Source organism: Mobula birostris, chromosome 9 (assembly GCF_030028105.1).
Source record: "Mobula birostris isolate sMobBir1 chromosome 9, sMobBir1.hap1, whole genome shotgun sequence".
NCBI classification, from domain to species: domain Eukaryota; kingdom Metazoa; phylum Chordata; class Chondrichthyes; order Myliobatiformes; family Myliobatidae; genus Mobula; species Mobula birostris.
In genome coordinates this window covers 151503357-151516384 of record NC_092378.1, presented here as the reverse complement: position 1 = coordinate 151516384, position 13028 = coordinate 151503357, and the positions used below count along the sequence as shown (strand labels likewise).

The 13028-nt window shown below is 43.4% G+C and overlaps 2 protein-coding genes across 5 annotated transcripts in view; one reads left to right on the top strand and one right to left on the bottom strand.

Annotated features, from left to right (window-relative positions):
- The window catches only part of rsph10b (radial spoke head 10 homolog B), a 77333-nt gene extending 76139 nt beyond the window's left edge, over positions 1 to 1194 (top strand). Inside the window, exon 20 of the mRNA XM_072269138.1 lies at positions 861 to 1194. Coding sequence (XP_072125239.1) covers positions 861 to 903 — 43 coding nt within the window. The 3' untranslated portion in view covers positions 904 to 1194. The remainder of the gene's footprint in view (positions 1 to 860) is intronic.
- Positions 1195 to 2855: 1661 nt separating this feature from the next.
- Positions 2856 to 13028, bottom strand: part of ccz1 (CCZ1 homolog, vacuolar protein trafficking and biogenesis associated) — a 60098-nt gene continuing 49925 nt past the window's right edge. For all 4 annotated transcript variants that reach the window (XM_072269132.1, XM_072269133.1, XM_072269134.1 and 1 more), the window contains one exon: positions 2856 to 4257. In XM_072269132.1, the coding sequence (XP_072125233.1) occupies positions 4202 to 4257 (56 nt within the window). In that variant the 3' untranslated portion in view covers positions 2856 to 4201. The remainder of the gene's footprint in view (positions 4258 to 13028) is intronic.

Here is a 13028-nt window from a genome sequence, read left to right as displayed (position 1 = left end):
ACTGGCTGTCTCATCTACACGCAAGATATTTTGCAGATGCTGGAAAGCCAGAGTAACACACACAAAATGCTGGAGGATCTCGGGAGGTCAGGCAGCATCTATGGAGAGGAATAAAGAGTTGACGTCTTGGGCTGAGACCCCTCATCAGAATTCATCATCAGCTCCTGATGAAGACTATTGAATCTATCTATGCTTCTTATCATCTTATACACCTCTATCAAGTCACCTCATCTTCATCCACTCCAAAGAGGAAAGCCCTAGCTTACTCACCCTTCCCTCATAAGACATGCTCTCTAATTCAGGCAGAATCCTGGTAAATCTCTGCATTGTCTTCATGTAATGAGGTGACTAGAACTGAACACAATACTCCAAATGTGGTCTAATCAAAGTTTTATAGAGCTGCAACATTAGCTTGCAGCTCTTGAACTCAATCCCCTAACTAATGAAGGCCAATGTGCCATACACCTTCTTAAGCACCCTATCAACTTGCGCAGCAACTTTGAGGTATCCATGAATGTGGACTCCAAGATTCCTGTTTCTGCTGAGAATCCTGCCATTATCCTGTGTTCTGACTTCAAGTTCGACCTTCCAAAGTGAATCACTTCACACTTTCCCAGATTAAACTCCATCTGCCACTTCTCGGCCCAGCTCTGCATCCTGTCAATGTCCCATCGTAAATTTAATCTTATCATTTATGACAAAAGATAGCTCACCCAACCTAGAGAGAAACAAAACTCATGCCAGCAGCCGTACTCCACCCCTATCGTTTCTTAGCATAGTACTTTTCTGTGATTCTGCCTGCAGCATGTCCTGACATTTTACAAACAATTAAATGTGTTTTTTAATGTCTCTTTGTGAAGGAGAAACTTGGCTGTCAACTTACACACAAGTACTCATGAATGACTGACCAGACCAATCTACTCACTGATGCTGATTGGGGGATTACAGATCTGGGAACCCGCTGATGAGAACTACCTTCTTATTCTTCAAAATCATGAACCCAAGAGGGTTTTGGCAAAACACCACGTCTGAATGATGGTACCTCTTGTCCGCATTTTAAACTCATTTGCCAACTTAAGAGAGGAGATTTCATTGAAACCTATTGAATATTGAAAGGCCTAGATAGAGTGGATCTTTCCTATAGTGGGGGGAGTCTAGGACAAGAGAGCACAGCCTCAGAATTGAGGAACGTCAGTTTAGAACAGAGATGAGGGAAAATGTCTTTAGCTAGAGGGTGGTGCATCTGTGGAATCCCTTGCCAAAGGTGGCCGTGGACGCCAAGCCATTGGGTATATTTAAGGCAGTGGTTGATAGGTTCTTTGTTGATCAAGGTGTCAATGGTTACAGAGAGAAGGCAGGAGAATGGGGTTGAGAGGCATAATAAGTCAGCCATGGTGGAGGAGACTTGATGGGCTGAATGGCCTAATTCTGCTCCGATGTTTATGGTCATTATCCATCAATTGCAACTTCATCAGTTTTTCACAAGAACTGGGTTATAGTTGTGTTATAGTTTATTGCCTATTCAACTGTTACTATTTCTAAATGTGAACTGAGATCGGATGTTAAATTATTCATTAAGGGAGCTCTGACTGCTTTTTATGGGTGAGTGTTTCACATTTCCATGGCCCCTTGCTTGGAAAAGTGAGTTCCCGGCCTTTTGTTCTAGATTTCCAGCAGAAATCTCTTGCTATTTGCAGTATTATTTCTTCTCAAAAATCATATCTCAAACTGTGTAAAACCAGTCTTTTGATCTTTTAGTAAAGAATGCAGTTCATGTGGGGCAGCAGGGTAGCCGTAACGGTTTACTGTGCCGGCTGTAAGATTAAGAGTTCAATTCCCGCTGCTGTCTGTAAGGAGTTTGTTCGTTCTCCCAATGACCGCGTGGGTTTCCTCCGGGTGCTCTGGCTTCCTCCCACATTCCAAAGATGTACACATTAATGAGGCTCATGTGTAACGGCATCAAGGATTCATTGGGCCAGAAGGGCCAGTAACCATGAGGCATCTCTTCAAAAAAATGTACTGTGTCATCTGCTGGCATTGAAAGTGGCTGGATAGGCTTCAGGTACAGAAGATCAATCCAATTGCCTCGGTAGATGCTGCTTGATCTACTGAATTCCTCCAGCACTTTGTGTGTCAATCCCTGTGCCTACTTACAGAAGTCACAGATTTATACAGGTTCACTTTATCCCAATTTTTCACCTGTGTATTCTTCGTTTCTCAGTGGTGGTGGGGGGGGGGGGGAAAGAGGCAATGCAGATACCATGATCAGACAGAGTAGTCAGTTACCTGTTCTGGGAGGGGGTGGCATAGTCATGCAGTGGTTACCGTAACAGTTTTCAGTGTCAGCTGTGAGATCAGGATTCAATTCCTGCCACTGCCTGTAAGGAGTTTGTAGCTTTCCCTGTCATTGTGTGGGTTTCCTCTGGGTGCTCCAGTTTCCTCCCACAGTCCAAAGATGTGCAGTTAGGGTTAGTAAGTTATGTTGGTGCTGGAAGTGTGGCGACATTTGCAGGCTCCCCCCAGCACATCCTTGAAATGTGTTGGGGTCATTGACGCAAAAGATATATTTCGATGCACATGTGACAAAAAAAAGCTAATCTATTTTTAAAACCAGTTAATTTGTCTGCCTCCAAGTGTAGTAAATACCATTTATCAGAGGACGTCTTGTAAACTGCAATTAGCAACTCTTGCAACCACAAGTTTGGGATACAAAATCTCGTCATCAATGAAATCAAATTCAACTTGTTCAATTCAATGCCATTAAATCTTAAATGTTCCCCCGCCAGTTTAATTTCACTAGGGTTCACTGTAGACGTTCCGTCCCGTAGAAAGACAACAAATCCACAAGTTAGTGCAGAGATTTTATTTTTTTTTTAAAAAGCGTCATTACATGGAGAAATCAGCACCATGTGTCTCAAACCCGTTTCACTTTGAGAAAGGGAAGAAAATAAGGAGACAGAATTTTCAAATGCTAAAACAATCTGTCTGGGATATATGCAGTTTTCTGATATGAAAACTAAGTCTGAGGTACAAAAATTTTGCTAACTTTTTAAAGTTAAGAACTTAAAATATGGCACATACAAGATCACACATCTAAAGACATAACATTTGAGTGCTTTGAAAAACCTGCAATGCTATTAAGACTGGGAAATCATGTCTTTCTGTAACTAGTTCTGGGCTGGGAAAGGCCGAGGAAGGATAGGGGAATGGAAAAGGTAGGGGGATGGTGGATGGTCATTGAACACCTCCAAAACCAGGTTAACACTAGCGAGCTGCTGAACAACAAAAAACACTGGAACTATGAACAGAAAGCTCTTTGTACTAACTAAACTGTTCCATGTACAAATGTTTACATGAAGCAGATACCTCCCGGGCCTTGTATTGATAACATTTATTAAATATACAAATGTAGGGTGTAACTGACATTCAGTTTCATTACACCAAAATTTCTTAAATAAGAAACAGATTTTCAATTGATGCTGCACATCAACAGAATCAGGCCATTCAGCTCATCGAGTCTGCTCCTCTATTCAGTGTTACAGTTCAAAGTCAAAACTGCACTCTACACGTGGATCTGCAGCAGTGTGACCTTTACCCACAATTACCTGCACCGTACTGACCGAGAATTCTTCCTCATAAATAGAGGTCACTTCCAGCATAAATCCACAATCTTTATGTATAAAAAAAGGGGCCCACATTACACAGGAAGATCACACAGCTTTCATTAGAGAATACATTATTTCTTTTTCTATATAAAATACCCAATAATCAACCCTCCTAAACAAGGGTTAAACATAAATAAAGCAAAAATGCACAGACACATGGGAAAGTTAAAATCTCACTCAAATGTTATTATTAATTTATTTTTTTTTACAATACAAGCCTGCCATATATTACAGAATGGAATGATAAAGTTATCATTCTTTTAAACACAATTACCATAAATATTTAAAATCTAATTATTTTACATTTTAGGGTAATTTCCTATGACAGTGACTGCTGTCTGCAAGGTGAAGGTAGGCTGTTTCCTTTCCGAGAATAAGCACAGTTAACAAGGATGCCATAGTTGTCACTGTCAGACACGTGGAATGAGGTTTCTTTGCCACTGTAGCATCATGTGGTTTCTTCCTGCGCCTGTGAAACCTCCCCACAAGCCCATCCCGTTGCCAAAGCCACAATGGGCGGTGAAACTCATCAGCGGCTAATCCAAGAAGAAAATGTTGTTAAACTGACTTGCACAGAGTTTCTTGACTTCCTCTGGATGGAGACAAAAAAAAAGGTAAACGTCAAGGACATTGATCGAATCAGTGATTGCAGATGGAATACTTTTATTTAGATACACAGCAGAAAAGGCCCTTGCAGCCCAATGAGCCGTGTCACCCAGCAACCCACCTATTTAACCCTGTCTAATCACAGAGCAATTTACAATGACCAGTTAACCCACTAACTGGTACGTGTTTGGACTGTGGGAGGAAACTGGAGCACCTGGAGGGAACCCATGCGGTCACGGGGAGAACGTACAGACTTCTAACAGACGGCACTAGAATTGAACTCCAAGCCGTAATAGTGTTATGCTAATTGCTACACTACCATGGAGCCCCAATGTAGTACTTGGCATTTCTAACTGCTTAATCATTTAGAACATAGAATATTACAGCACAGTACAGAACCTTCTGCCCACCATGTTGAAAGACAATAAACCATAAGGCATAGGAGTAGAATTAGGTCATTTGGCCCATCGAGTCTGCTCCACCATTCAATCATTGCTGAGTTATTTCCCTACTCAACCCCATTCTCTCTCTAACTTTGACACACTGACTAATCAGGAACTTATCAACCTCTGCTTTAAATATAACCAATGACTTGGCCTCCACAGCCGTATGTGGCAATGCATTCGACAGATTCAACCCCCTCTGGCTAAAGAAATTCCTCATCTGCCTTAATGGGATGTCCATCTATTCTGAGGCTGTTCAGCTGACCTTTTAACCTACTCTAAGATCAATCTAGCCCTTCCTTCCCACATTTTTCTTTCATCCATGTGCCTATCTAAAAGTTTTCTAAAGGCCCCTAATGTACCTGCCTCGACCACCACCCCAGCAGGGCTTTCCACGCACCCACCCCTCTGTGTAGAACGTCCTGGTGACAGCCTTGTATTACTAATCATAACTCTACAAGGAAAACTACAGACAACCTCTTGCATTACTAGGGACTGGTTTCTAATAATGATCTAATAATACATTCTCTGTGTTGTCTGGACTGACATGCACTACCCACCCAGCGAACTGCCTTTTCCAAAAACTCCCTTCTGGAAAGTGTCCTAGGGCTATTAAAACAAAAGCTTCACACCATCTTCACTGTTTCTCTTCCCCAGGTAGTTAATCTGATGAATCATTCCAGTCAGCCCCCACAAACCCCTCTATCTATACCAGGGGTCCTCAACCTTTTTTGCACCGCGGACCGGTTTAATATTGACAATATTGTTGCGGACCGGCCGACGGGGGTGGGGGGGGGGGGAGTATAATCACGACCAGAATATAAGTGATAAGTCAACTACAAGTCACTTATCAGTGGCTAATACACTCAATTTCATTTCTGAAAGGGTTTATCTAACGAATTTATTAAACACACAGCACATATTTTCCTTGCATGAATATAATGATAAGTCAATTATAAGTCATAAGGGGGTTCCTTATGTCCAGTCTATTCTGCAATTTAGTTTTCGTTGCATTCATTGCAGAAAACTCCGCTTCGCAGCAATATTATGTTGGAAATGGAAGCAATGTTTTCAGTGCTTTCATGGCTATCTCAGGATATTCAGCCTTGACCTTGATCCAGAATGCTATGTCAAACATACTTTTCAGCCCACCGTCATTTGCAAGCTCGAGGAGTTGATCTTCTTCCCGCACTGACGTGGATGATTCACCGGGGACATTCACAAATGGGTCACGGACCCATTCCTTTGCACCTCTTGGGTCATTCGCAGTTGGGAAGTAACGCTCGAATTCTGTCGACAGCAAAGATAGGTGTTCGCGCACCAGCTGTGAGCGTCAGTCTCTCCTAAAATCCCAGCTAATGTTGGGAACATGTCAAATATGCCCCTGTCCGTTCGCCGGCCCCACAGTTCCAGTTTAGCTGTGAAAGCAGACACTTTTTCTGCCAACTTGAAGACGGTTGTCATTCTCCCCTGAAGTGACAAATTGAGTTCATTGAGCAGGTTGAAGATGTCACACAGATAAGCAAGTTTTGCTGTCCACTCCTCGTCACTGAAGTGTGCTGCCAGTGGTGACTTTTTTCTTGAAAGAAATCTCTGTAGCTGCTCTCTTAACTCAAAAACCCTGGCCAGGGCTCTCCCCCTTGAGAGCCACCTGACTTCAGTGTGTAAGAGAAGGCGTTTGTGCTCTGCATCCATTTCCTCGCAAAGCTGCTCAAACAGATGTGAGTTAAGGGCTGTTAATTTCAACGTCACTCAATATGCTGTTAAGATCAGGTGACATTTTTCAGCTAGCCAGCATTTCCCTGTGTGTGACACAGTGTGTAGACTGGAATTCAGGAGCAACCTCTTTGACTTGGGTAGTGAAACCAGACTCGTTAAGCCATTCCAACAGCTATGTCATCGATTCTCCTTGAAACTGTGGCATCTTGTTAGCTGCAGCTTCTCCCAACAGTTCACGGCACATGTCCTTGGCAGCAGGCAAAATCACCAACAGTGAAAGGCTTCTTAGCCTTAGCAATACGGCTAGCCACTAAGTACGATGCTCTCAGAGCAGCAGCATTTGTGGAGGTGGTGGCTCTCAGCACTTGCTTCTGTTCCATTTGCTCACGTCTTTTTCTGCTCAAAAAAACTCAACGGGTTTGTCTTTAAGTGCAGGGTGCTTGGACTCAAGGTTCCGAAGCAGTTTTGAGGGCTTCATTGCTTCATTAGACAGCTTATCTCCACATACCACACACAGGGGGCTTGGAGTGTGCAAGTCACTGGTCGCAATAAAGCCATATTTTATGTACGACCCGCCGTATTTTCTGTTGAAGGAAGCGTTCTTTTTTTTTGCAGTCTCGGCCTCAGCTGTCTCTGTGTTACCATCATCGTTAGGCCTTTTATGTCCCCTACCATCTCTTCCAAAGAAACTCTCAAGCGACGTTTGTTTTTTACTCATCGAGTTGTTGTAGGTTAATGACCGACTCATGACCTCGTGTGCATTCAAGTTCAACAGTGCGTGACAGGGAATGAGGAAAGGTGCAGTTGGCTCATATCGTTTCCTCGCAGCCCGGTGGTTGGGGACCACTGATCTATACCACCCCCCGTCACTGCATTGTAAACACTTTAAACCCCTTATTTATGTATTTTGCACATTTATTTGATACCTACATAAGAACATAAGAAACAGGAGCGGGAGTCGGCCATCCGGCCCATCGAGCCTGCCCCGCCATTCAATAAGATCATGGCTGATCTGTCCGTAAACTCAGCTCCATCTACCTGCCTTTTCCCCATAACCCTTAATTCCCTTACTATGTAAAAACCTATCTAACTGTTTCTTAAATATATTTAGTGAAGAAGCCTCAACTGCTTCCCTGGGCAGAGAATTTCACAGATTCACCACTCTCTGGGAAAAACAGTTTCTCCTCATCTCCGTCCTAAATCTTCTCCCCTGAATCTTGAGGCAATGTCCCCTAGTTCTAGTCTCACCTACCAATGGAAACAACCTTCCTACTTCTATCTTATCGATCCCTTTCAAAATTTTGAAATGTTTCTGTAAGATCCCCTCTCATTCTTCTGAACTCCAGAGACTATAGTCCTGGGCGACTCAATCTCTCCTCATAGGTTAACCCCTTCATCCCTGGAATTAACTTGGTGAACCTCCTCTGCACTGCCTCCAAAGCCAGTATATCCTTCCTCAAGTATGGAGACCAGAACTGCACATAGTACTCCAGGTGCGGCCTCAGCAGTACCCTGTATAGTTGCAGCATGACCTCCCTGCTCTTGAATTCAATCCCTCTGGCAATGAAGGCCAACATTCCGTTTGCCTTCTTAATAACCTGTTGTACCTGCAAGCCAACTTTTTGCGATTCCCCCCTGCACAAGCACTCCCAAGTCCCTCTGCACAACAGCATGCTGCAATCTTTCACCACTTAAATAATAACTACTCTTCTATTATTCCTTCCAAAATGGATGATCTCGCATTTACCAACGTTGTATTCCATCTGCCAGATCTTGGCCCACTCACTTAACCTATCCATATCCCTCTGCAGACTCTCCACATCCTCTGTACAATTTGCTTTTCCGCTCAGTTTAGTGTCATCAGCAAATTTTGCTACGCTACACTCAGTCCCCTCTTCCAAATTAACGATGTAAATGGTAAACAGCTGCAGGCCCAGCACCGACCCCTGCGGCACCCCACTCACCACCGACTGCCAACCGGAGAAACACCCATTTATACCAACTCTCTGCCTTCTATTGGTTAACCAATCCACTATCCATGCCAACACACTTCCTCCGACTCCATGCATCTGTATCTTATTTATAAGTCTCTTGTGCGGCACCTTATTGAACGCCTTCTGGAAATCCAAGTATATGACATCCACCTGTTCCCCTCTATCCACTGCACTCATTATGTCCTCAAAGAACTCCAGTAAGTTTGTCTGAATCCACGCTGCATCTGTCTAATGGAACCACTCCTTTCTAAATGTTTCGCTATTTCTTCCTTATTGACAGCTTCAAGCATTTTCCCGACTACAGACGTTAAGCTAACTGGCCTATAGTTGCCCGTCTTTTGCCTACATTTTTTTTCAAAAAGTGGCGTGACATTTGCTGTCTTCCAATTCGCCAGGACCTGCCCAGTGTCTGGAGAGTTTTGATAAATGATTACCGACGCATCTACTGTAACCTCCGCCAATTCCCTCAGCACCCTGGGATGCATCCCATCAGGACCAGGGGACTTATCTACCTTCAGGCCCTCTAGTTTGCTCATCACTATCTCTTTAGTGACAGTGATTTTATCGAGGTCCTCACCTCCCATTTTGTCCACAACATCCTTCTTTGGCAAATTAGATGTGTCCTCCACCGTGAAGACTGACACAAAATAGTTGTTCAATGCCTCAGCCATTTCCTTATCACCCAATATCAATTTCCCCTTAACATCTTCCAAGGGACCTACGTTGACTTTAGCCACCCTCTTCCGCTTCATATATTTATCAAAACTTTTGCTATCTGTTTTTTTATTTTGTGCTAATTTACTTTCATACTCTGTCTTCCCTTTCCGTATTTCTTGTTTAGTTGTTCTCTGTTGCTTTTTAAAGTTTTCCCAATCCTCCAGTCTCCCACTACTCTTTGCGACTTTGTACACGGGCTTTTAATTTGATACTTTTATTTCCCTAGTTATCCAAGGCTGGCTCTCCCCACACTTACTGTCCTTACTTTTGACTGGAATATACTTTTGTTGAGTACTGTGAAAAATCTCTTTGAAAGTATTCCACTGTTCCTCAACTGTCCTACTAAATAGCCTGTACTCCCAATCCACATTGGCCAAATCCTCCCTCATCCCATTGTAGTCTCCCTTGTTCAAGCATAATACACTAGTTTTAGATCTAACTATTTCATCCTCCATCTGAATGTGAAATTCAATCATACTATGATCACTCTTTCCAAGAGGATCCCTGACTACAAGATCATTAATCTTACCGGTCTCATTGCACAGGACTAGATCTAAGAGAGTATTTTCCCTTGTAGGTTCACTAACATGCTGCTCAAGAAAGCCATCACGGATGCATTCCATGAAGTCCTCCTCAAGACTTCCTTGACCAACCTGATTCACCCAATCTATGTGGAAGTTAAAATCCCCCATGACAACTGCCGTTCCATTCTTACAAGCCTCAGTTATTTCTTGGTTAGTTGCCTCTGCCACTGCAATATTTTTATTAGGTGGCCTATAGACAACATTCACCAGTGATTTTTTCTCTTTACTATTCTTAATCTCTACCCAGATGGACTCAACATTCTGCTCCGTAGATCTTATATCAACTCTCACAATCGACCTGATCTCATCCCTAATCAAGAGTGCCACTCCACCTCCTCTGCCTTCCTGCCTGTCTTTCCGTATTACCTTATACCCTTGGATATTTAATTCCCAGTCATCTCCACCTTGCAACCAGGTTTCTGTAATGGCCACTAAATCATATCTGTGCTTCTAACTTTACTTCTGAATATACAATTCTTTATAATAATTGAATGTTGTTGTTTTTTGCTGCATGTCACACCCTGATCAACACAGCACAGCAGAATTCCTCATCTATGTAAGTGTATTTGGTGAATAAAGTTGATCCTTCATCTCCATAATTTCGCTGTGAGCTTGCTTTTCATCATACCTGTACCTGACCGTATCTGTGAACAGGACAATAAACTCCACAATTACACTTCAGAAAATTGTCTGTGATTACTGTCTACTCTTCAGCACTGCACCGCATGCAAGATGCGACTGCAGAGAGGATCTACACAGGGACACACTGGAAACGGAGCCGAGACAGAAGTGGGAAGATGTCAGTACGATTGAAAGAACACAGAAAACATTTACTGCCGGATGTTGCCGGGACTTGTGGACTTGAGGAACCTGAGCTACAGGGAAAGTTTGAACAGGTTTTTTCCACTGAGGCTGGGTGAGACTAGAACTAGAGGTCATGGATAAAGGGTGAAGGTTTAATACCATGGGGAGCTTCTTTACTCAGGACAGTGACAGTGTGGATCGTGCTGCCAGTGGAACTGGTGGGTGTGGGTTTGATTGTGACATTTAAGAGAAGTTTGGATAACAAGTACAAACATATACAAGGATGGGCTGAGGGTCTTGTTTCTGTGCTATAGTACTCTAAGCATGGGCTGACACGTCATCCGGTTGTGGCTATCCAGGGGATGTAATGAGACATGATGTTCCCAGTACTTGTTGGGGGTCATGATCCAGGGAATGGCATGAAATGGCATCCGAGAGGTGTTCTCTAACCTCTGCAAGGTAGTGCTCAATTCGCCAGACTACAACAGCACCACCCTTGTCTGCAGGTTTGATGTCAATGGGGTAGGTGTGAAGTGAACGTTTGCAGGGGGAGAAGTCAGAGTGTGGGGGGGGGGAGTGGAGAGATCGAGAAGGTTGATAGCTTGACAGAAGTTAGAAGTGAAAAGGCTCAAAACGTTGGAGACATGGAGACAGAAGCAGAAAGGACATACATACAGAAAGGTGCTGGAAAAAAACCATAAGACACAGGAGTAGAATTAGGCCATTCAGCCCATCATCTGCTCTGCTATTCTATCATGGTTGATCCCAGATCCCACTCAACCGCATACAGCTGCCTTCTCACCATACTCTTTGATGCCCTGACCAATCAGGAAACAATAACTTCTGCCTTAAACATACCCACGACCTGGCCTCCACTGCAGTCTGTGGCAGAGCATTCCACACATTCACTGCTCCCTGGCTGAAAAAATTCCTCCTTACCTCTGTTCTAAAAGGTTGCCCCTCAATTTTGAGGCTGTGCTCTTTAGTTCTCGATACCCCCACCACAGGACATATCCTCTCTACATCCACCCTATCAACATTCAGTAGGTTTCAATGAGATCCCCCTGCATTTGTCTAAATTCTAGTGAGTACAGGCAAAGCTGCCAAATGCTCCTATGTTAACCCCTTCATTCCCAGAATCATCCTCGTGAAACTCCTCTGGACTCTCTCTAATGACAACACATCTGTTGATAGGGGGTCCAAATCTGTTGACAATACTACAAGTGCAGCCTGATTAGTGTCTTACAAAGGCTCAGCATTATCACCTGGTTTTTATATTCTATTCCCCTTGAAATGAATGCCAATATTGCAATTGCCTTCTTTACCACAGACTCAACCTGTAAATTAACCTTCTGGGAGTCTTGCATGAGGCTTCCTAAGTCCCTCTGCACCTCTGATGTTTGAACCTTCTCCCCATTTAGATGATAGTCCACACTATTGTTCCTTTTACCAAGTTGCATTATCATACACTTCCCAACATTTTATTCCATCCGTCACTTTTTTGCCCATTCTTCCAATTTGTCCAGGTCCTGCTGCAATCACATTGCTTCCTCAGCATTACCTACCCCTCCATCTATATTCATATCATCCGTAATCTTTGCCACAAAGCCAACAATTCCATTATCCAAATCAATGTCAAACAATGTGAAAAGTGCGGTCCCAGTACTTACCCCTGAGGAACACTACTAGTCACCGGCAGCCAACCAGAAAAGGCCTCTTTTATTCCCATTTGCTGCCTCCTGCCTGTCAGCCATTCCGCTATCCATGTCAGTATCTTTCCATAGGATTTTATCTTAAGCAGCCTGTATAGCACCTTATTAAATGCTTTCTGAAAATCCAAGTAAATGACATTCACTGCCTCTGCTTTGTCCACCTTACCCGTTACTTCCTTGAAGAACAGATTTGTCAGGCAAGATTTCCCTTTACAGAAACCATGCTGACTTTCACTTATTTTATCATTAGTCTCCGAGTACCCTGAAACCTCATCGTTAATAATGGACTCCAACACTTTCCCAACCACTGAGGTCATGCTAACTGGCCTGTAATTTCCTTTCTTTTGCCTTCCTCCCTTGTTAAAGAGTGGGGTGACATTTGCAATCTTCCAGTCCTTTGGGACCATGCCAGAATCAAGTGATTCTTGAAAGACCATGACCAATGCATCCGTTATCTCTTCAGCAACCTCTCTCAGGGTCAGGACTCTGGGACGTAGTCCATCTGGTCCAGGTGACTTATCCACCTTAAGACCTTTGAGTGTGCCTAGCACTTTTTCTTTGTAAAAGCAATGACACTCATGGACCTCTGGCACACTGCTAGTGTCAACAGGGAAGACTGATGCAAGGTTCATCTGCCATTTCTTTGTTCCCCATTACTACCTCACCAGCATCATTTTCCAGTGTTCCACTATCAACTCTCACCTCCCTTTTACTCTTTATATAAATGAAAAACCTTTCAGTATCCTGCCTTATATTATTGGCTAGTTTGGCCTCATATTTCATC